Source organism: Thermothielavioides terrestris, chromosome 3 (assembly GCF_000226115.1).
Source record: "Thermothielavioides terrestris NRRL 8126 chromosome 3, complete sequence".
Lineage (NCBI taxonomy): Eukaryota > Fungi > Ascomycota > Sordariomycetes > Sordariales > Chaetomiaceae > Thermothielavioides > Thermothielavioides terrestris.
The window spans coordinates 1,221,675-1,244,088 of NC_016459.1; the positions used below are offsets into that span (position 1 = coordinate 1,221,675).

At 58.8% G+C, this 22,414-nt stretch overlaps 8 protein-coding genes and 1 non-coding gene across 9 annotated transcripts; 3 read left to right on the forward strand and 6 right to left on the reverse strand.

Annotated features, from left to right (window-relative positions):
• Positions 1-954: 954 nt before the first annotated feature.
• THITE_2116571 (uncharacterized protein) lies at positions 955-3,510 on the reverse strand. Its single transcript, XM_003653976.1, has one exon. It carries the CDS (start codon positions 3,330-3,332, stop codon positions 1,161-1,163), a length of 2,172 nt encoding a protein of 723 aa, XP_003654024.1. The 5' UTR covers positions 3,333-3,510; the 3' UTR covers positions 955-1,160.
• Positions 3,511-4,200: 690 nt separating this feature from the next.
• Positions 4,201-4,271, reverse strand: THITE_t104. Its single transcript has one exon. It is a non-coding gene; the product is annotated as a tRNA-Gly (tRNA).
• Positions 4,272-5,384: 1,113 nt separating this feature from the next.
• THITE_2116572 (uncharacterized protein) lies at positions 5,385-5,864 on the forward strand. The gene has a single exon (XM_003653977.1). It carries the CDS (start codon positions 5,654-5,656, stop codon positions 5,840-5,842), a length of 189 nt encoding a protein of 62 aa, XP_003654025.1. The 5' UTR covers positions 5,385-5,653; the 3' UTR covers positions 5,843-5,864.
• Positions 5,564-9,515, reverse strand: THITE_77005 (uncharacterized protein). The gene is made up of 5 exons (XM_003653978.1): positions 9,073-9,515; positions 8,902-9,004; positions 7,998-8,838; positions 7,376-7,935; positions 5,564-7,050 (listed from the first exon to the last, which is right to left on the reverse strand). The coding sequence occupies exons 1-5, from the start codon at positions 9,507-9,509 to the stop codon at positions 5,887-5,889; spliced, it is 3,105 nt and encodes a 1,034-aa protein (XP_003654026.1). The 5' UTR covers positions 9,510-9,515; the 3' UTR covers positions 5,564-5,886.
• Positions 9,516-10,555: 1,040 nt separating this feature from the next.
• On the forward strand, positions 10,556-11,704 carry THITE_125507 (uncharacterized protein; the record flags this gene model as incomplete). The annotated part of the gene is made up of 3 exons (XM_003653979.1): positions 10,556-10,913; positions 11,086-11,309; positions 11,372-11,704. 3 exons carry the CDS (start codon positions 10,556-10,558, stop codon positions 11,702-11,704), a joined length of 915 nt encoding a protein of 304 aa, XP_003654027.1.
• A 225-nt stretch (positions 11,705-11,929) lies between these two features.
• THITE_2129545 (uncharacterized protein) lies at positions 11,930-14,052 on the reverse strand (the record flags this gene model as incomplete). The annotated part of the gene is made up of 10 exons (XM_003653980.1): positions 11,930-12,297; positions 12,537-12,807; positions 12,882-12,910; positions 12,985-13,088; positions 13,165-13,353; positions 13,429-13,460; positions 13,527-13,725; positions 13,780-13,837; positions 13,896-13,914; positions 13,978-14,052. The coding sequence occupies 10 exons, from the start codon at positions 14,050-14,052 to the stop codon at positions 11,930-11,932; spliced, it is 1,344 nt and encodes a 447-aa protein (XP_003654028.1).
• A 413-nt stretch (positions 14,053-14,465) lies between these two features.
• On the reverse strand, positions 14,466-16,296 carry THITE_2116582 (uncharacterized protein). The gene is made up of 4 exons (XM_003653981.1): positions 16,073-16,296; positions 15,889-15,995; positions 15,093-15,818; positions 14,466-15,037 (listed from the first exon to the last, which is right to left on the reverse strand). Exons 1-4 carry the CDS (start codon positions 16,188-16,190, stop codon positions 14,840-14,842), a joined length of 1,149 nt encoding a protein of 382 aa, XP_003654029.1. The 5' UTR covers positions 16,191-16,296; the 3' UTR covers positions 14,466-14,839.
• A 513-nt stretch (positions 16,297-16,809) lies between these two features.
• THITE_2116585 (uncharacterized protein) lies at positions 16,810-19,671 on the forward strand. Its single transcript, XM_003653982.1, has 2 exons — positions 16,810-17,440; positions 17,506-19,671. The coding sequence occupies exons 1-2, from the start codon at positions 17,170-17,172 to the stop codon at positions 19,374-19,376; spliced, it is 2,142 nt and encodes a 713-aa protein (XP_003654030.1). The 5' UTR covers positions 16,810-17,169; the 3' UTR covers positions 19,377-19,671.
• A 685-nt stretch (positions 19,672-20,356) lies between these two features.
• THITE_2116588 (uncharacterized protein) lies at positions 20,357-22,295 on the reverse strand. Its single transcript, XM_003653983.1, has 3 exons — positions 21,790-22,295; positions 21,251-21,717; positions 20,357-21,177 (listed from the first exon to the last, which is right to left on the reverse strand). Exons 1-3 carry the CDS (start codon positions 22,159-22,161, stop codon positions 20,460-20,462), a joined length of 1,557 nt encoding a protein of 518 aa, XP_003654031.1. The 5' UTR covers positions 22,162-22,295; the 3' UTR covers positions 20,357-20,459.
• Positions 22,296-22,414: the final 119 nt, after the last annotated feature.

Below are 22,414 nucleotides of genomic sequence, written 5' to 3' on the forward strand. Positions count from 1 at the left end.
CCCGAGATAGACAGCGGAGGCACCCAGAGGCACCCAGATCAGACGGCAGGACCCCAAGGAAACCGACCCAAGGAAAAAAGAAAAAAAGGAAGAGGAGACAAAAAAAAACCGGGCTATGCAGGGGTATCTCAACCCAACCGCGCCACGCCGTGCCGTGCCCAGCAAAATGCGCCGTACCCCGAGCCGTTGTCAGACCGATGATACTCCACCATGCAAGGGCGTGCCCAAAGTCTCCTGTTTGCATGCCCTATCTCAACCCACCAAACTCCCGTTGGTGAAACACGGTCTCCCCTGAAACCACGGGGAGGAGGATGTAAAACGGAGAAGGGACACAGGAAGGAAAGAGGCCATCAACGCCGTCTCCTCTCGGGAAGATGTAGTCCCAAACCAAGCCTTATCGCGCCGCATGTACCCATCCACGCCTGAAGAGGTCCTGTGCTGCGCCGATTCCACTCTTATATGCAGTCGTCATCGTCATCATCATCATTTGTCGCCATCATGCTGTTGTCTGGAGTGTGAGTGAGTGAGTGGCACACTCGAAGTCGGTTCGTTCTTTGTTGTTCATTGTTGAATCAAACGTCTCATCGTGTGTCGTCCGAGGAAGAAGCGGGACGAGTTGTGGTCGGGGAAGCAAGAGCAGCCAAGAGTGCCGAGAGGGCTCAATGCTTTTCAGTCGAAATTGCCCGAAGTTGTCCGTTGAAAACGAGCGGCGGGGATTGGATCGAAGAAAGAACATGCGCCAAGACATGAACTCTGAGGCGCACACTGATCCGGATTCTCCCAAGCAAATGAGTGTGGTATGGTTGTGAACCAAGAGTTGTTGCCGTTGTGTTGGCGCTGGAAACTATAATCGATGTAGTCGCATGAAAAGGATTAGGAAAAAAGAAAAAGAAATGCAAATACTCGAAACGCCGGTTGCGCAACCCGTTGAAGTCGTCCAGTGAGTTAGTCGAACTGCCACCTCGATGCTGGATGAGAGATTGTCTCATCCAAAAACGCTGCATTAGACAGCATGGACTTGGGCTCAAAAGAGCCTTGGTGACAGGCTGGAAGGATCCTGTCATCAGACATCGCCATCGCGAGGTACGACAGAATGTCGAGAGCCGAAAAACACGGTAGCCCTGGATCGCTACCTGCAAGACGGCAGCCGAGGAGGGAGCTTAATGCTCCAAAGACTCGATGGTCATGTCAAAAAGCTCCTCGCAGAATCCGTCAAGTTCGATGATCTTGAACTGGTGGCCCCACTTCTTGGCAAACTCCGGCTCGCGCCAGGCTGACGAGATGTTGCGGCGCCAGGCGTACAGTTCAAGGTTCCAGCCGTGCGAGAGCACGCGTTCGATGTTCTTCTTGAACCCATCCGAGTACTGCGCAGATGCTGCATCGCCCGTGGCGAGGACCACGGTAGCGGGATTCGGCGTATCCATCGCGCTCTGGAGGATCTTGAGATGGAGCAGTTCGTCCACCCCTTGTTCACCATGCTTCATCGGGCCCAGAACGAAGTCGTCGCCTGAGGTGTCAGCTCCAGACGTAGCAGACTCGCGGTCTCGGGCTCCGGCCTTCGACTTGCGGTTACGCAAAGCCGAGGCAGGCTTGGGAACGCGCTCCAGAATGTTCATCTCGTACTTGAGCTCCTGGGCCTGAAGCATGTATCCAGGCCACCGTTTGGTGTGCGAGTTGCTCAGAGAACCGGCGACAATCCTCTTGGCGACATTTCGGTCGCGAGTGAGGATGGTATCAAAGTTCTTAAACGAGAATGGGGGAGCAATGATGCGCTTGTTCACAGGAATCCCGCGGCTCTCCTTCATGCTGTCGTAGAACCCAATGATTATGTTCGAAAGGTCGACAAAGACGTGGACGGGATTGCGTGCAACAGCACCCGAAACCCGGTCGGAACGCAGCTTGGCGTCGTCGAGCTTGAGATCACCAATCTTGTACCGAAGGTAGCGCTCCTTGCCACGCTTGGTGGTCCAGTATTTGGGGACCAGCTGGCCATTGCCGAGGTTGGATGCAACCTCGTAGCAGGTGAATCCCATCCAGGGCTGCTCTTTGGCCAACGGATACTTGTGGGGTTTGGAGGAAGTCAATGAAAAGGGGCCCGGCGAAGCTTCCAGGGTGCTGTCTTGTGCTGCGGTGTTGTTGTCGCGTGCCCCTTGGGTAGCAAATGGATCCGAGGTGGTTGGCGCGTTCACAGAATTGAACGTGCTCGAGACGGAGTCGGCAGACATGGCATTGAAGCCCGAGCGAACAGTGAGGTACGCCTGTTCAAGGCCTGCGCCAAGATGGTGTAACGCTGGAGTGGGTGTGGCAACCTCAGATTCGTCCGTCAATCCAAGCTCGTCGGCGAGACTGGATGGCAGCAAAGCCACGCCGCCGTCTGCATCATCGAGGGGACCAAACACAGAGTCGATGTCTGGAGACGAAAGACTGTCTCCTGCAGAATATCCAGGACTGCTCCAATGCACAGAGCCGGCGGAGGTCTCGCTGCCATATTCCGGCACGGAACCGCTGGGAGACACGGCTTCAGCGGCAGGCTTTTGATGCGGTGTAGCTTGATTGTCGACAACATCGGTGAAATCGGATGTGAAGATCTTGGCGGTCCCTTTGTCCGAGTTCGACTTACAGGCACGGGTGTCTTCCAACGAATCAGTGGCGGGTTCAAACGAAAGTGAGCCGTTGACGGCGAGGCCGGGAAACCGCTCGCGGAGGGTGGCATTCCAACGGGCGATAAAATCGGGACCCACGGGGCTGCCGGCTGTCTCCTTGGTAGGCGTGTCTTGGCATGCGACACCGTCGAGCCCAGAGCAGTTTGCAGGCTCGCTGGTCATGTTCCGCAACCGCTCATGCCTGGCAGCGCGCCACTGAGCTTTGACCCTGTACGCAGCAGAATCCAGAATCTTGTCGGCAACTTGTTTGGACAATTTTTCTGCGGGTGGGCCGTCCATTCCGCTCAAAAGGGCCTTAGACAGGGCCAGAGCGGCAGCGGCTTGTGCCTCATCCTGAGCATCTTCGATCGCGTCCAGTATTTCGAACCGTTTAGCCTCAGATCGCAGATAGCCGTTGGAGCGCATCATGGCCTGAACGTCGGGATCGATGCGGTCGACCTCGTCCTTGACAGTTTCAAGCTTCAGAGTGTCATTGGGCCCCTGCAGGAGCCGGAACTCCTGCGCGGGACCAGAGAACAGCTTCGCCCGGTCATCGTCGGAGAGCTGTGTCAGGTAGTACGAGTGAATCGGGTGGCGCAGGTTGAAAGCACGAGCCCATTTCGCAATCAGGTCGAGATCTGCGCCGAGGCGGCGACCGTCATGTTCGAGGCGGCCAAAGTACGAAGCCATCGCGTGCTTCTTTCATCAACAGACAATCGGAACGGCGATTTTTGAGTGGGATCTTGGAAGACGACTTTGCGAACAGGATTGAGGGGGCAGACAGCGGGGCGATGCGAGAGAGTGTGTATTGCGAGAAAAATCGAGTAGAGAGGCTTCGCACCCGGTCGATCGGTCGATGGATCGGTTGGAGTTTGGAGGTTGGAGGTTGGGGATTGGCGGGGAGAGAGAGAGAGAGAAAGAGGCGTTCTAACTTCCGCCGGCCGGGTGTTGCGGTTTTAGCTTCCGCGGAAGCATCGTTCGAAAGGTTTGCTGTGGTTTTCCTGTTGATTTAGTTCCTCGAAGTTTCAAGGCGGCAGGATAGCGAGATGCCCTGCGTGGTTGGCAGGAACCCAGATCTGGGAGGTTTTGAGATTCAGAAACGGGTGCGAAAGCCCCAGCTAACACTTGGGCACGAGTGGGGCAGCCAGCTCGGTGTGACTCCACACGAGCTGCGGCATCCTTGTCTCTCAGCCCCCTGCTTTTCCAGGCTGCAGTTTTCCAGTGCTTGTGTACGAAGTACCACAAAGGAGTTTCGAATTTGCGGCCATTTGTTTACAAGATGAATCTGACTGAGAACCTTCACGAAAAGGTGCCATTGATAGTTAACCGCTCCATGCCATCGCTTCTATGCGGTCCTGCAGATGACCTCTCAGCGTCCCAGGACTCTCTGATGTGGCCGAGCTTGTTATAAACGGACATCGGACTTGAGCATCCAGGTGCCACAAGTACGGATACCTGTGGACCGGACAAACACCAGCAAAAAGGCTCCAGAAACCCCACGTCGCACACTTCATGTCGTATTCCAAATGCCATGTCGTACTGCAAACGTTGTCAAAAATGCGTCAGCCGCGAATCGAACGCGGGGCCCATCGATGGCAACGATGGATTTTACCACTAAACCACTGACGCGTGGAGTGCTCGACGAGCACGATGGCAGGTTCTTTCCCCGGTTTTTGTGCGGAGAGATCTTGACCTACAACATGAGAAGTTGTCCAGCTGCATGTCCGAAGACGTTTTGATGTGACCTTTTGACGTAGGGCCGAGGGTAGCTTGGGCTTCAGCTTCTGCAGCGTCCGCGCTACCTAACTGCCTTCCGAGTTCCGACGTGGGAGTGAGCAAGATTGCCACCAGTCTCCGAGTGGACAGCATGAAGGAGAGGATCGGTGCCGGTTTGGAGACACGTGTTGGCTTAAGCTGGTTCGGAACAGATTGTGGCGTATCCATCACTGTGGTCTCCTATCCAGGTTCGTAACTTGAACAGTAAATGGATCAATTCGGAGTTCTCTGCCTCGTCCCAAAGTTCGAGGATCGCGAAACAAACGGTGCCTCAAAGAAGAGCGGCCAGTAGCCCCCATAGTCCCAGTCGATAAACCCTGACCCTCAGCGTTTCGGGGTGGACAATGTTCGACTTCGAGAGGTCGCAGTGGCAAAAAAAGAACTCCGCCGTGGACGACGAAGTGACAGCGGACCACCGAGTGCCTCTTGCAAAGTACCTCGTTCTTCGCGGTGGGAGACGCTGGGCCGAAAACTGCTGTTGCAAAAAACCGGTCCGCATACTTTCGAAACTCTTGCTGGTGATTTCTCCAGCCCTCGAATGGTTCGTCGCCACTCGAAGGCGGCAGGAACCGCAGTGCCCCGACGGCGATGATGCCGGTATCGACAACAGAGGGGAGCAAAAGGGCGTCAGTTCGATCAAAAGGTCCCTTCCCTAGCGTGCTTCTTCGTCTTCCTGGGAGTGCATGAGTTGTAGAAACTTTGGAGAAGGTTCGCCAGAGCAGATCAACAGCCACTGCTCGAATGGCCCAACAGAGAGACACGCAGGCTCTAACGACACCAAACAAAATGTACGAGAATAAGGAGGTGCACGCTCACAAACAGCGCCAAGTGAAGTTGCGTTGTGATGACTATGTGTCCCCATTCCGTTGGCATGGACGAGGAGCAGGCAGCATCACTCCACCGTCGCGCAGTTCCCATCGAACCCCAGCAAGGTTGATGCGCAGCTGAGTACCTAAGGACCGTTGCGGAGTCGAACAGGTCGTACAAACCAGGTACGCCACACCCAGCAAGTCCAACGGCCTGGGCCAGACGCTGCTGCTCAGAGTCGTCACGGCACTGAACTCTCCGTCATGATATCCAGTAACCACCAGGAAGTAGCATCCAGCCTATGCACTGGACTCCAGGCACCGAAATCCGCGCCAGCTGCAAGAAAGAAACCATCGATTTCATTGCCCTCTCACTCCCTACAGCGAAATGCACAATTGTACATGGCGACCGCAAACACCGGAAGCAAAATGGACAACACCGGCGGCCTGCAACAGATACAGCCATCCCCAAGTCCCGGAAACGCTCCGCGCAGAGGGGGTATCCCTGACCCTGATACCTTGAATTTTCCATCCCGAGTCCAACACCAACTCCAAAGCTCACCCAGTCCAAACCCAGTCCAGTCCCATCCGGAACAATGGGACGGCATCCAGTGGTGACCCTAGCGAGAAACAGACTAAAAGACAAAAAGAAGAAAAAAAAATCACTTCTCAAGATGCGTCCGGTGAATAAAGCAGTCCTCATACTGCTTCTTCTGCTCCAGCGTGATCTCGCCGCGGCGCAGCTGCTCATCAAAGAGCCAGCGCAGGTTCGCGACGCGCACCTCCTCGTCCGTCTTGCCCTCGGTCTCCTCCCTGCTGCGGCGCATCATCTCCTTCCAGCTGTCGAGGCCGCCGAGCTGGTCGCCGAGCATCTCGGTGCCGCGGTCCATGTCGGCGGCCCAGCCGAGCAGGACCTTCTCGAGCAGCTCGGCCTGGCGGCTGCGCTCGGCCTCGGCCTCGGCGCGGCGGCGCGCGTCCTCCTCCCGCGCCGCGGCCTGCCGCTTGCTGTCCTCCTGCTCGCGCGCGAGGGCCTCGTCGCGCTCCTTGCGCTTGCGCGCGCGCTCCTCGCGCAGCTGCTTGATGGTGGCCAGGTGGCGGACGCTGTGGCCGAGGCCGGCGTGCTGCTCCGCAACACGGTTTTGCGGACGGACCAGCGGCGGCGCCGTGAAGAAGAGCACGCGGCCGTCCTCGTCGCGCTGGAACTGCTCGCGCACTTCCGGCGGAATGGTCGCGTCGACGTTATCGGCCAGCGTGTAGACCTCGGGGGCGCGCGGGACGTTGTAGACGTGGGCGCCCTGGGGAGTGCCATGCGGCAGCGCCGCCATGCTGGGCGCGGGCGCGGGCGCCATGGGTGGGCGAGACGGCGGCATGGCTTGAGGTGCGGGATGCACCGGACGGTGGTGCTGATCAAAAACTGGCGCGATGTGGGCCGCTGTCTGGTATTGAATCGGCTGCGGTGGAGCCATCTGCGGCTGCACTCCGTATTGCGGTGGATACGCTTGGGGTGGGTAATGCGGGCTTGGCTGCATCTGGGGCATCACAGGATGCGGCACGTGCATCGGCATCGGTTGCGGTTGCGGTTGCGGTTGGAGGTGGACCGGTGCCTGGTGAGGAGCAGGCGGCGGGACTGGCCGTGGCTGGAAGTGTTGCATTTGGAAATGCGTGGGCGCCGGCGCCGGCGCAGGCGCGACGGCAGCGGGATGGTGATAGGCTGGTGCACCCACGACGCCGACGTTGGCTTTGATGGGAACCTGGGTTGGTGCAATTGCGAGCGGCACAGGTGCAACCACCGCGGGCAGCGGATTCGGCTCTGGGGGGGGCGACTCCTTCAGCTTGGTCAGCTTATGCATTCCTTGTCGAGCAAACCAACGAAAAGCCCGGCGATGCAGGTGGCAAACCGGAACAGCTCGTGTTGGAATGACAGGAGGCAAGTGAAGAGGGGGCGGCGGATAAGAACGTGGAGACCCTTGAACCCAGACCGCTTCGGCAGGCACTTGGGAGGTAACGAGCCTGAAGGCAGCACATCCGCGGGCTGATTGAATTGAATAAAGATATCACAGCGCCATAGACGCCAACCTTCGAGTCGCCAAAAGGGAAAGAGAAAAATGGGGGACAGGCATGCGAGGGAAAGGCAAGACAATGCAAACTCACATTTGGCTCACGAGGGCGCCGGTGCACCGCTCCAATCAAGGGCGGCGCGTTTGGGCTCCTCCAGGTCGGCTTGGGGAGGTCGTCGGTCTCTTTGGCATCCGCCTGCAGGAGGTGCTTGATCGGACTTGGCACCTTCCTCAAGGTCCGAGGCACATCAAACAAGTCCATCTCGTAATCCTTCTCGCGCACCTCGTCCGGCAGGCAGCTCGTCCAAGTCTTGATCTTGTTGAACTTGAATTTCTCCTCGTTGTACCGCGCCTCGCACACATACACGGATTTGTCTGGCGGTAGACCGCGCGGTCGACCTCGAGGATAGCGCGTGATGAACATGACGAAGCAGCGGTCCTCGACGTCCTCGATGTGGTGGTCGCGGTACTGGCCGGTCTTGACCACCTCGTTTTCGTAGAAGTGCTTGTCGAACCGGTGCACTGTCTGCTCCGGCCGGTAATACCAGCATGCGTTGACCCATTTCTGGCCCGACGCGTCCGACCATGTTCGGTAGATCTGGGCTACGATGGGCTTCGACAAATCGTTCGGGTTCCGGATGTGGACCCAATCGCCTGCAGAATCAAAGTCAGAGGAAGCGCTCGACACGCGGCATCAGGCACGGCTGTCTACTTACCCACTCTCCACGTTTCCCCGCGGTGCTCAATGCTAGCCAGGGGCAGCTTCCCATCTTCGTCGCGAAACTCGTCGTCGGACTTCGCCTTTTCTTGCTCGGCCAGAATGCGTGCCTGTTTGGCCAGCTCCACGGCGTCCTGGTAGACCTCGCTGCCTTCCTCGTTGTACTGCTTGGCATTGTCGAACATAAGCTCCAGATCTTGGAGAGCCTGGTCGACAGTCTGGTACTTTTTCCGCTTGTGCTTCCGCTTAATGGTCTCCAGCGCAATGGGGTTGCGGATGGCGGTGTAGTAATCGGGCAGCTCAGCCTTGTCTGGGAGCTTCTCAAAGTGGGAGATGCGCAGATGGCCGCGCTCATTTTTGAATCGGCGCAGACCTTTCAGAATCGCCTGAATCCGAGCCTCGAGGGGTGTGAAGACTTTAGGCGGTCTGCCGCGCTTCTTGTGGGCATCATCGCCCTCTTCGGCGCCCTTCCTAGCCCCGGACTGGCGGCGGCGCCGGCCCGAGCGGCGCCTGCCACCCTCCTCGTCAGAGTCCTCGTCCTCCTCGTCCTCATCCTCTTCATCGTCCTCCTCGTCAGCCTCCTCCTCGTCGTCTTCAGGAGGGGGCGAGTCCTCAAACTCGGGCAAAGGCCCCAAATCGGGAATCTCAGCATCCTCGGCGGAGATAGTGCCGTCGGCCACCATTTCGGCGAGCTTCTCCTTGAAGACGTCCATCAGGCGGCCGGCATCGGAGAAGATAGGGGCGGACGGCCTGTTATACACCTGCGCATTGTGGCATATGCGCGTGACGTCCCACACAAACTCGTTGAACTTGGTGTAGACCTTCTTGCCGAGTTTGGCCTGCACCACCGTTTATGTCAGCCATCTGCCCTCACCAGCCGCTGGTGCCAAGACTCGGCTCACCCGAATGGTGCTGAAAGCCATCGGCTCTTTGATCACCTCAAAGTAGTCTGGGAGGCTGCGCTTGTTGACTAAACGCTGGAATCCCGAGGCGATCTCGTGGTCCCTGTGGACAGCCAATCAGCATCCAAGCGCATCGCAGAGCAACACCTGAAGGGGGGGCCAAAATCTTACTCCCCGTCAATTTTGACTGTGTAGCGGCACAGATACTCGGACGTGTCCCTGATGAGCTGCAGAAGGTTGCGCCAGTCCTCTTCTTGTCGTACCTGCTCGGCGGTGTCGTCTGGCTCGCCGTCGGCATCTGCATCCGCGTCTGCATCTGCGTCCGCGTCTGCATCGCCATCGGCATCCGCATCCGCATCCGCATCGCCGTTGGCATCTGCGTCGCCGTCACCGTCGTCTTTGCGCGCTGGACTGTCGGCGTCCTCCATCTCGACATCGTCGTCGACGTCGCCCTTGGCCTCAATGGACTCGCGCACCTCGATCGCGTCGCCCGGCATACTGGGTCGCCGTTTTCTGGGGGTCGATCTCGTCGCGGTCGGAGAATTTTGAGACGCCTTCTTGGCGGGCGAGATCTCGCCTCTGCTGGGCCGTTCGCGCAGAGTCGGCATTGCGGCACGGGTGCGGCAGGGTTTCCAGGACACGAGACGCGCAGAGGGCGCAGAGGGTACTCCAACCGAACGACCAAGTCAGTTGCCGGCCTGGAAATCTCCACAGTCGCAGGAGGTGCACGCACAGGCGTTTAGCGCGATTGGGTGATGGTCAGTTACGCGCTACAGCCCCGATAAATGCCTAGCCGATCTCTCCAGACTGACCCGCTAGTTCTGGATACCAGCACTTGGCCCGAGCGCCCCGCTCAGCCGGGCAATCAGGGGCCCATCACATTATGTTAGCAAGGGAAATCTGTTTTGTCCTCCATCAGGGTCTGGTCTGATCTGACCTGCGGCTCAAGGGCCAGCCTTGGAAGCGACCATCAGCAGACTATCTTGGGCGGCCAAGGTATTCAGGTTGCTTATAAATGCTTAGGTTCCCCATTTACTCCCCGCTAGGTACCTTATCTTGCTGTGCCACAGATCAACCCCGCGTTCTGCCTGCTCATACTCCGTCGTTCAATCCCTCCCGGTTTGGTGTTCAGCAAAGGTCTTCTGCTAACAGCACCCTGGCGCCTTGAAACATCGGCCTTGCCCAAGCTCCAGATTGAGCAAGTCATCCCCTTCAACTCATCATCAGGGAGCAGTCTCTGGTGTCGGCTTCCATTAGCTTCATTGGCTTCCTGCGCTGCATTCGAATCTCGCAGCGAGCAGCTCACAGTCTGATCTTGTTGTGATGTGGATAAAGTGAGCTTTGTCCATTTTCTGTTTGTCAGGGTGCATGCAGCTTGCCGCTGCACCGGTCTGGCTGGGTCTGACTGGTCTGACTGGCATGTAAAGGCACATGTGAACCAGCCTCGGGGCGCATTATCAAATGACAAAACACCGGGCAGAACGCAACTTGACTAACGGTGCTACGAATCTAGGATCAGTTCACACCATTTGCGGCATATATACGGCATTTAACTGTTCTTCACGTCGACTACATCTCCCCAGCCAGTCACACCACCTCACTCCTCATAGCTTTGCCTCAACAGTTATCTTTTGAGCATCACATTCCTCCTAAGATGACAGTTCAAATTGGGCTGCGCACCCCGACCGGGCAGTCGCGAGTCCAGGTCGATGAGCACTCCACGCTCAGAGACCTGATCGAGCTCATCAAGTCCAAGACCGGGCTCAGCAACTTCTCAATGAAGTACGGATTTCCCCCGAAGGCCTTAGACATCAGCCCAGCATTGTTGGACGCATCCGTCGACGACTTGCACCTCAGGGGAGAAACCATTCTTGTAACGCCCGTCGACTCCGCGCCACCCCCTACGTCCCTGCCGCCCCCATCCACGGAACCCAAGCCCAAGCCATTCACGCCGAAGGGGATAGAGCCCGATCAAACATCATTGGAATGGCCAGAAAGGGGAGGGTATCTTGGTGAGCGTCTTGGTTTTTGCTTTGCAAAGGTCAAAGGTCCATGGCTGACGGGACCCTTGCCTAGTTCTCCGCGTCATGCCTGATGACAACAGCTGCATGTGTAAGCTGGCTGGAGCCCCTCTTCATTACACGCAACCCCATACAGTCACTGATTCTTTTTCAACAGTCACAGCTTTTGGTGGGGCCATCGGATTGGAAAACCCGTCTGCGGCGCTCCGCAACCAGGTGGCAGATTACATCCTAAGCCATCCGAACGAGTACAACAAGGCCATCCTGGGCGATGAGCCACACGTGTACACAACCAGGATGAGGAGAATGGACACCTGGGGCGGGGCCATCGAGCTCTCCATCCTGTCCGACATCTACAACCTCGAGATCAGCTCGATAGATGTCAAGGCAAGTGGCCCTTGGATCGCGCCGTCACAACAGGGACACGTTTAGAAGCTAACAGTTCCCAGTCGCTGCGCGTCGACCGCTTCGGCGAAGGCAAGGAGAACCGCGTCATCATCCTCTACTCGGGCATCCACTACGACAGGATAGCATTCTGCATGGACCTCAGCTACCCGGTCGAGGTGGACGTGACGCAGTGGTCAACCGACGACGACGAGGTCCTCGAAAAGGCACGCCAGCTTGCCCAGCAACTGCAACGTCTGCACTACTACACCGACACGACAGACTTTGTGATCAAGTGTGAGATCTGCGACTGGATCGGGCAAGGGGTGAGGCAGGCGGGACAGCACGAGAAGGAAACGGGGCATAGCCAGTTTGGAGAGATGCAGATTACGGATTAGACAGCCGTGTTGCTAGGGAGGGGAAGAGCGAGATTTTATGGAAGGACAAGCGACCTATGGGTCTGTTTTTGGTTACCAGCACATATGTAGAGAAACTTAACTTCACATAGACCTGCTGAAAGCCAATCTGGGTAGGGGAATCACAATCTCCTGTTGCCCCAACCGTCACAGCCCCCGACTTGACGATACCCACCGGAGTACCTGGAAAATAAATGCTTCACTCGCTCACTCCCTATACGCCAACCCGCCTCCAAAGCTCACCCTCCCCTTCTTCCCCGCATCGCTCCTCACCTCCCCCTCGGTCCGGCCGCTCTCAAACGCGCACCGGCCCATGTCCCTGCCCCCCTTTCCCGTCTCTCCCTCCGCGGTGGCATCCAGGGCGGCCAGAGGCGAGATGTCAAAGTCGAAGATGTCCATCGGCAGGCCCAGCGTCGTGCACGCGTTCGGAATGTCCACGACGCCCGCCACGTGGCCCTGCACCGGCGCGCACGACAGCAGCAGGTACGCCTGGTAGTCCGAGTAGCCGAACCGCCGCAGGTACTCGATGCAGCGCAGCGTTGCCTGCCGGTAGGCCACCGTCACGTCCATGTAATCTGAATTGCGGGCGGGTTGGGGGTGGTTAGCTTTGGTTTGTCTTGGGGGTGGGGTTGGTACCACGGGTAGGGGGTGGTGAGATAAGAGGGCGGGTGTTCGGGGAGGGGGGGAGGGAAAGAGTTGGAGGGGAAAAGAGAAGGAAAAATAGGATGGCAGAACAAGACGCGAAAAAAAAAAAAAGAAAAGAAAAAAGAAAAGAAAAGAAAAGAAAAGAAATCTAAAGAAAAAAAAAGCATACGCTGCCTCCCCGCCTCGTCCACGCTGAAGCCCTCAAAATAGATATACCGCCCCGGCCCGAACTGCGGCTCGACCGGCCCGGGAATGTACACGGGGCTACGCAGCCCCAGCCCGGCCATGCCGTTCTTGATCACCTGGAAGTTGATGGTGATGATGCCCGCCATCTCAATGGCGCCGCAGAACGAGATCTCGCCGTCGCCCTGGGAGAAGTGCAGGTCGCCGACCGAGAACTTGGCCCCCGGCACGTGCACGGGGAGGAACACTTTGGAGCCCTGGGGACGGGTTGTTAGTAGTTGGGTTAAGTTGAGTCTCTCATGTTGAGGTTGATTCGGAAAGGGTTGCTTACGCGAGAGAGATTCTTGATGTCGCAGTTTCCTGCCGGAAGATGGAAAAGGTGATGTTAGCAGAGGCCCTCCCATGCGTGCCAGAAATCAAGGCGGACAACTCACCCCCGTGCTCCGGCCGTCCGGGAATGGTCCTCGCTCCCTCCCGGCCGATTTTCTCTGCCAGTTCCCTGTCGGCACTCCCCGCATGGCAGCTAAGGGGTTGCGGACTGGGGCGTTCCAAGAAGAAGAAAATGTCAGCACAGAACGCCAGCCAGCACGACCCGAGAATCACGGGCAACCCACGGAAGAGCAACGTCACGGTCGAGCTTGTTGGCCGCGATAAGCTCGGCCTCGCGCTTGTTCCACGTTTCGAGGAGCTCAGCAGACGGCGCGCACCCCAAGATGCCCGGGTGGATGAGGCCGGCGAATTTGACGTGGGGGATGTGTCGGCTCGTGCAGTAGATGCCTTCAAAGTCCCAGATCGCTTTGGCACTAACAGAGTGTCAGTTCGGCACATGCAACAGTTTAGGCTCGACCGTGATGCCAAGGAAAAGGGGAATGTCATACGCTGAAGGGTAGATCTCATCCAGGAAGCCACCCTGTGGGCACGCGATTATCAGTGTCAGGCTGTTTCAGTCCGGATGTAGGGACAACTGGGGACATACTCCGTTGCGGCGGTCAAACACGCCCGTGAAGCCCCACGGCCGATCCTCAAACGGCTGGACGTCCATGATCTCGACGAGGAGCAGATCGCCGGGGGCCGCGCCTTCGATCTCGAAGGGCCCGGAGAGGTAGTGGACCTTGGTCAGGTCGACGTTCTTGACATCGTCGGCCGAGTCATCGTTCTTGATCTGGCCGCCGGTCCTGCCAGTCTTCAGCCACGTTTTTCGATCACCCTCGGATGTGTGGCAGTCTTACCAATCAAGACACTCGATCTTGACCGTCTCGCCATCCTTGATGGTTCCCGCGAACGGAACTGCCCGAGGTGGTTAACGGAATGGTTTGGGTCCGCGCGCAAACGAGCGAGGACTCACTGTCAGGGTGCCACCGGTTCTAGACACCTGTCAGAGCTGAGCTTTCTTCCACTACATACCCCGGTGGTGGTAGCTAGCTCACATGGAGGTACGGCTGCTCCGAGGCAGGCCTGTCGAAGTCGACCTTGCAAACAGTCCGGATAGTAGATTTGCCCATCTTGACCCAATTCTCTCCGGTGGAAAGCTACAACAGTCAACAGAAAACAGAGCTGCCTGGTCGAACTCGGAAGACGCGCCACTTATAAGCTCGTCTGATCACAGCACCACGCCGTCTCTTATAAGCTCCCGAGACACATTGACTACCCCGCATCCACTGCACTGCCCATCGGGAATACGGCATGCATTGCGCATATCTATCAGGCCCCGATCGAGGGCGGGCAGGCGTAATCACCATGTCAAAGCCCACCCCAAGCACTATCAATCCAGAGTTGGACCTTGGAAAAGCAGGCAAGCGGCTTACCCGACTGGAGCGCGTCAAGGATCTTATCGTGCTTGAGAGGGGGTGGGTCGATTGATAAGACGAGGGAGGGCTCGTGTTGGCGGCCGTGGAACTGCTCTGCATCATGCTGTGGAGAAGTCCACATGGCGAGGCCAATGTAACGGTTTGATAAGGTGGGGGTGATCCAGGAGGATGGTGGGTGCCTCAACAGGGTTGGTTTCCAGGTTTGCGATCTCCCGAGCACATCTGTCAATGGAGGATTAGGTAACGCAATGAACGGAGCTGCCATGGTTCTGGAAGCTGCTGCTTTATACGGTTCGCACTCGGACTGGAAGACGAGAGATGTATGGACATGTACGCTGAGTCCGGTCTACCCGGGACTCGAACATGCGGGTTCAAATGCATTCCTTCGTTCTAGCTGCTTCGCTTCAGCCCCGTGCGGTCACCTTTGGCTTGCTTATTACCACAGGCCGCGGAAACCCGTTTCTCCGCAGCTGGCAAGATGCTACTGCCGCGAAGCGACCGGATGAGGGTCAACTTCCGAGTATGGCGGCGGCTTATCGTGAAGGGCATCCAGGTTCCACAGGGACAGACTGAGGAACTTCTGCTTGTTCCTCCACTCGGTCTGGCTCGCGGCAAACCCCTGGCTCTGTGAAGGAGGCGGAGGCGGATCGGACACCTTGGTGATGAGATACGCGGTGCTCTGCGTACATGTCAGCCATTGAGCCCCATCCGAAGAGGGGGAAAAGCCGGCCTACCGCCTCGGCGATGCCATAGATTAACACCCCCAGCAGCGGGACCCTCAGCAAGGTGTAGAACCCAATCCCGAAGCCAAACAGCAGGCCCTCCCGGCTCCGGAACCACTTCTTCTTTTCGTCCTTCGTGAACTTGATCCGCGCAAAATAAGGCTCTAACAGCTCCCTCACCAAGCTCCTCGAGGCGAAGTAAGTCTGCAGGAAAATCACCAGGTACCGCCTCGGCAGGAGCAGTCCTGTGCCAAAGATGACGCTCGCCGGACCCAGCCCGACGGCGCCCTTAAACGTCCAGAAACTGGCGGCCGGCAGCACGAGCCTGCCCACAAGCGGCAGGTAGGACGCCGCGAAGACGGCGATCGAGATGGCGCCCTTGCGCGCGAAGCGGTACAGGAAAATGGTGGCCGACTCGTCGGCGCCGGACGAGTGCGTGCGGCCGTCGGTGGGGCGGTACAGGCGCAGCTGCGGGTAGTACATGGCGCGCAGGCGCGAGGGGTCCGGGTCGTGCCGGTGCTTGGCCGCGTAGGTCTGGTCGACCCAGCGCAGCGAGTCCATGAACAGGTCGTCGAGCGCCGGCGTCACGTAGCGCATCAGGCTCATGAGGAAGAGCGGCGCCTGCAGCAGGTGCTCCTCGATGAAGGTGAGCCCGTCGACCAGCGCGTCGTCCCAGCTCACGCGGTCGAGCGGGAGTACGAGGGAGAGGGCCCATAGCAGGATCTTGATGCCGAGGATCTGGACGGTCGGAGGTGAGTGATCTGGCCGGGCAGGGGCAGGGCTGTGGAGTGTTCTAAAGGGGACGAACGGGAAAGGCTATCAACAGGCGGATGGCAAGGCCCGCGGCAACAGCGACGGCTGCCTGCTTGTAGTGCTGGGAAGTGAAGATTTCTGGGTTCTGCAGTGCTCGATGGGCTGTCACTTGAGGGTCAGCACAGAAGTCGAGCGTTTTTTGTCGTGTTTGGTCTGCGGAGGCGCAGGGGACTTCGTACCGCCGACCAGCGTCAGTTGAACCCCTCGGATGATGGCGTTGAGGTCGAAGTGAGAGACATCGAACTTCTTTCTCAGTTTGTCCTTGTCAAGAAGCGTACTCCGGTCGACCGACGACATTACTGCTACTTCTGCCGCCGTAATCGACGGGATTGCACAATCGTGGGTTTTTGGCGGGAGCTCTCTTCGCGGTGGAATCGGTCTCGCATCACCGTATCACCGCAGCGATGATGTCAGCGCAATCGGCCGGTTGCTGTGGGCTAGACCGAAATCGGATGGCGCCTTGGCGCGCCCCTGTCGGACGTCCCTGTCTGCTCGCTGGGACCCTTCTGATCCATTTTGACAGGCTCCTGGATGTGTTCCGTAATTACGTACACGACGGCTCCGTATTGCAGAACGGAGCATCTATCTCCATTCGTGCCTGCATGACGGAGAGAGACCCAGCATTGAGACGGGTTGAAGGCCTAAACGCATGCGCATCCCCATATCAGGGAATTTTCTCGCCTACCTATTCACACATGCAAGGTTTGGGAAGCGTAGGAGAGCTACCTTAGTTACCAGGAGGCGTACCTAAGGGAGGGAGCTTTCCCGTGTTACACTATACCTAGGCGCCAAGGGAATTATGCACTCGGGTAACGTACCGTAGTTCACTGCAGTGACTGTTACGCTAGCGTCTCCCTCCCTGCAGACCGGGACAGTGGGGCATGCAGCTCAGTGGAATTCGCGACTCGCAGCAAGGCGAGATTTCGACTCCAACTGTCATGCTGCTTGAGTTCTCACAGCAGCCTGCCCCAATTCCGGTTCCGCCGCATTTACTCGTCGCGTCCTCGTCGCCCACGACCCCTCCGGGCCCGAGAAGTGCGCTGTATTGCCATTGCAACGTCAACTGCGTCTGCGAATCTACCGATCGACTGGCACATCGTTCCACCCCGAGACGAACTCCCTGGCCGGGTCATCGGCCGACGGGGCTGGATCCTGAACCACCGCACCTGCTCTTCGTTCCTTGACACCACGCTTCGCAAAAGCGCATTGCTATCCAGCATCTCGATCGCCTTTTCTTGAATCCCACGATGCTACGCCACACAGACTGAATCGCACAATGGAGTCCCCAAGACCGAATAGCCCAGGTTTCGCAGCGCCGCGCCGCGTATTCACGGCGCCAGTCCCGCCCTCAGCCCCGCAGTCCGCCGCAGACTCGCAAGCTGCTGGGGGCTTGGTCGACACCCTCTACCACCATCCGAACGTCAAAATCGTCTCCTTTACAGCAGCAGCTCGTTCCTTGTCCGTCGGCCCGCGATCAGCCGCTGCGCCAGACATTGAGCCGGGATCGCTTCCCTGGTCCACCCAGCTGGAGCGGACCATCGCAGTCGGTGCGTTGCCCAGGGGACCCATGGAGGATGGAAGCGCCTGGGAGCTGGCTAACAGAGCGGAACAGGTCCTTTCAGGATTTATCGCGCCCCAGGATCGGTAGCCTTCCTCAGCTGCGGCTCTGCCCTGCAACCGATAATGCCGAAAAGCCAGGCTTGGTGCGTTGACGAGGAATCCAGCAAGTTTGTCCTGCAAATACGGCGGCCGCAATACTGGCGCATCGAGGTGCCTGTGGCGGAAGAAGAGGATCTGCATCGCGCCCAGCAGCTACGCAACGTCTTTGACGCGATTTTGCTGTTCGAGAAAACCGCATGTCCCTTCAAACGGTCTTTCACTGTTGAGCTCCCTGAGCGACCACAAACCCCGGTCCGGAAACGGCCCTGGACTCCCGTGCGACGGTCCAGCACCTCCTTGCCGCTGACGCCCGTCACCCCCGTCGAGATCGCTCGTCTGCACGAGGGGACGCCCAGGGGTTCAATATGCTTGGGCGACCTGAGAACCGTGGGGGAAGCCAGGAGGGCCTTGAGCGAGCATGCGAGAAGGCTGGAGCCGCCTGCCGAAGAGCCAACGTCGAAGGGCAACTCCCAGCTTCGCACTGGATTACACGACGACGAGACGCCGAGTGCTTCACCAGTCAAGAGTCCCTGTGCTCGCGGACCAATGGCTCCTCCACATGTTCCGGTGATCGCCGCCCCCAATCCAAAATCCAGGGAAGCCGGCGTCAACGTGCCAGCCGAAGCTCCCAGGTTCAAACCTCCAACCGAATCAGCCGAGTCCTTGCAGAATCCGGAAACATGGGTATCCGCGTCTCTACCACCATCGCCGCCCTTGTCAGCTCCTGGGTCGCCTCGGAGTGCTTCTCCCGCACCCCGGCCGCAAGCTCAGTTGACGACAACCGCTTCTTCAGACAAACCCGTTACCTCCGAAGTGTCTCAAACCTGTAGTGCCGCCACATCCGGGTCCCTCCGGGAGGCCGAATACAGCGTGGCAACAGCTTCCTCACCCATCCACGACCTTGAATTGTCCTCACCACGCGGTCCGTTACCGACACAAAACCAGTTCATCTCCGCCTCCACACCGGCAGAGGAGGAACCGGTAACGCTTTCCAAATCTCCCTCGTCCAACCCGCCCCCCTCCTCCTCATCAGCGCCACCAGCCTCACCTTCTCCGCGCGCTCGTCGCCCTCCAATCCGCCGCGCCACCACATCCAGCAGCATCTCCCCATCCCGCCGCACCCTCTCCCCGCTGCCCCCCGCCGCAGATCTCCTTACCCCTCGCCGCGCCTCCGCAACGGCGGGCAGGGCCAGCGCGGACTCGGGGACCAGCACGAACACAACAGCCACGGCCCGAACAACCGGCACCCTAGCCGCCGTCCGCCGCCTGCCCATGACCGTCATCCACAAGACGTGCGAGATCCTCATGTCGCCGCCTTCCCACCTCATCAGCCTCATGCTGAACGTGGCGGCGCGCATTGCCGCCGGCGAGTGGCGGGGCCTGGTGTTTGGGATGGGCGAAGCCGGGGAGCGGGTCAGTGTTACGTGGGATTGGAGCGATGACGAGTTTGCGGGGCAGCAGGGCAGGTATGTCGGGAGACGCGGGGCTGCGCTTGGGGCCGGGAGGGGGTGGGCGACGGGGTTCGATGACGGGGATGTGGACTGGTGGGCCAGAGGGAGAGGAAGGAGGCGCCGGATAAAGATGGTCGGCGCCTTCCCCGAGAGTGGTGACGAGGAAGAGGATGAGCAGGAGGAGATTGGGCCGCTGGATGTTCCACGATCAGCTCGGTCGAAATCGCCGTCTTCCCCGCCACCGGCTGGGGAGGAGAAGCAAGCGGCTGTGGAGAGCAGCGCGCCAACGCCCGCCGACGACGACGCAGAGACCCACAACGGCCAAGATCCAACTCCGCAAAGGGACGCGGACACAGATTGGGGCGTCGACTAGCTGCCTGCGCCCCGTCTCCGGAACCGTGTCCAGAACTATCCCCTACCTCACCAGACCCGTCACGCCTCACAGCCCTCTCGACCACCTCTCGACCGACCGCTCCCGGCGTCGCCTGCGAGACCGCGGCCGAGCCTCCTGTGGTTCTTCCTCGGCGCATACCGTTAGTCGCCACGGCGACGGGACATGTTGCCTGATCCGTCCGGCACCATCTCGGCCCCTAGGCCGCCGGACGGGATACAGAAGCGAGCCCTGTGAGGCCTGCTGGGTGTGTATGATTATGACGCTGTATGACTTGCCTTACCTACCCAGGCTAGATGAGGTGCCTACGCGATATCGCTTTTTCAACTGTGTAAGTACATCGTGTATATCTGGATGTTGTTTTTGCCTCTTTTTCGTACATAGCTAGCTAGCTACATGTATTGTTTTGATAACGAGTGTTCTTTGGCGGCGTCCTGGGCGACCTGGATGCGAGTAGGGTGGGGGATGGAGGGTGATGATGGTGGGGAGGATGGTAAAGTGTGTGTATTCTATGACCGGCTGTGGTCACTCGATTAATGACTGGGGCATGGAGGTGACGAAGGCGAGCTTCCATGTTTGAGAGGAGACGGCAAGAATACCCCTGTGTCCAGTTAGATAACTATAGTGGCTCACGGATGCGGTGTTTCAAATGGAGACTTCTCAGTCCTGGAATACTACCTGACTTCCAGGTTACTACCCATGTTCCTGTCGTAAGTTTGTGGCAAGTCATTCCAATTCTGTATGCCCCCCGCCTCAATCCGGCGATGTTTTCAAACTCATTTCTCCACTTGGGACTGAAGAATCTCTACCGTCCCTACGCGCGAGACGCCACGAGTCCCATTACCTGGCTAGCAATCTGATAGCGACTCAGAACCGCATCCTACTGTGTAAGCCAACCATGCTGTGACCTATCCTCGCGACTTCCCTCGGATTGCCAATGGAATTGGTTTCTACGTGCGCCCTTAATCCGCCAGACGTAGACGGTAAATAAAACCCGGGAGATGATACTGTTTCCTCATCCAGTTGCGCGGTCACCGGGCCGCCCATCCGTGTTTAACCCGCTGTCTACCTTCTGAGGTCGATGCTGGCTCTCGCGCTATCCAAGCTGGGGCGCACCGAGGAGCTCGAGCTGCGTCGTCTCCTTGCCCGCTGTTCCGCCGGATCGGACGGCCGGAGGCCGCTCGACTTGGCAAAGAGATTCAGGATGTCCGTCAGGGACACCACGCCCGTCAGGCGGCCAGACAGGCGAGCACCGGGCAAGCCACTCGGTATCACTGTCGTGGCGAAGGTCTGGTTGGGCTGCGGCGACTGCGGCGGCGGGGCGTTGCCGGGCGGAGGGATGATGACCGTCGCAGACGGGGGCGGGCTGCCTACGGCTGCCCCGCCAGGTGCCGGCGCAGGCGAAGGTGCGGCCGGATGGCTCGGCTGGAGGAGAGGCGTTGCCGGGGCGCTCGGCGAGGGCGAGGCGGACTCGACCACCCACATCCGATGCGACTTGGTCGCCACGAGCTTGGCGACCGTGTGCCCCAGAGTGGAGTAGGGATTGACGTGGAAGACGGGGAAAGAGTCACGGCCGTGTTCCACGCCGCGCTCCGAGAGGATCACACTGATAAAGTTCATGCACGAGTTGTTGAGGAGCGGCAGGCTCGCAGCACTCGTCAGGTGCTTGACATCTGCAGTCGAGATGTTGCCGACGACGTTCAGCCCCTGGTCGACGACGGCCACTGACGTGAGACCCTCATTGTGCATCAACAGGAGCGCATCGGTCAGGGGGCGGTCGAGACTGTGTACGACACACCGGGTTAGCATTAAAATCCAACAGTTGGGCCATCATGGATTAGATGGGGCCCGCTCACTTGATGGCGATGATCTGGTGCGTGCCGATCTGGAGGTCTCGGAGCAGGCAGCCGTACAGCCGCTCGATCACCGGGAAGTTCACCGCTTCGTTCCAGAAGAACTCGACAAGGCGAAGTTGGCTGAGAACGCCCACCACGTCGCCGGCCGAGTTGGCGATCAGAACCCGGTGGATCCCGCCGCCGAACGCCTCGACAGCCTTATCGAGAGTTGCGTCGGCTGGGAGGGTCACCAATTCCTCTTTCCGCGCAAGCGACTGGATCTCGCGTAGTGGGATGTCTTCCTGCGACTGCGCCTTCTTGGCGATCTCGGCATACAGGCTGATGTCTTCATCCTCGGGCTTTGCCAAGCCTACGACCACCAGCAGATACGCATTCAAGTCGCTGTAGTCGAAGGTGGAGACGGCTGTTTTGGACGACGGTGACTCGCGTACGAGGACAACATTGGTCGGGTTGTGCCTGAGGAGCAGCTAATCGTACGGTTGTCAGCCGCGGAACGGGATTCGGAGAGGAGCTTGGGCGGGCTTGTGTGCCTATCATACCATGGTCGCATCCTGGACGCTGAGGTCCAAGTCGGCCCATCTGACATCCTCGGGCACCACCAGCTCCCCGAGGGCAATGTCCCGCCAGTCTCGGCCAGCGTAGCGGGGGGTGGGGTGTCGATTGGAGGGCGGATGGTTCATGAGCTCTTGGAGCGCCTGCTGGGTGAAGGATGGGTGCCGCTGATTGCGCGGGGACGGCGGCGGATACCGCTGGTTCTCGGCGAAGCTCTGGCGATGGGCGGCAATGTGGCTGACCTTGTGGGCACTGGATTGGGAGTTTTGCCTCTCCATGGTCGATGAGGCTGCCGCACCCGACGTGTTGGCCGCATTCCCCGGAGCGCTCCTCGCGGCAGCAGAGTCGGGCGCGTCCATGAATGGATCGGCGGTGCAGAGTAAAGCAGCCCGGTCGAGGCTGCTACCCTACCTGATAATTGCAAGCGGCGATGAATTGGTTCGGTATTCGCCTTGTTTGGAGTCTCAACGGTTGGTAATTACCTCAGGCAGATAACGAGAAGGAACAACGCCATCTCTCTCAAGAGATGATCGTGTAGAGCAGGGAGCGAAACAGTGTGACGGCGAAGCTCCACGCGGCAACCGCGAGGACAGGGCATGTGCAGGAGCGGTG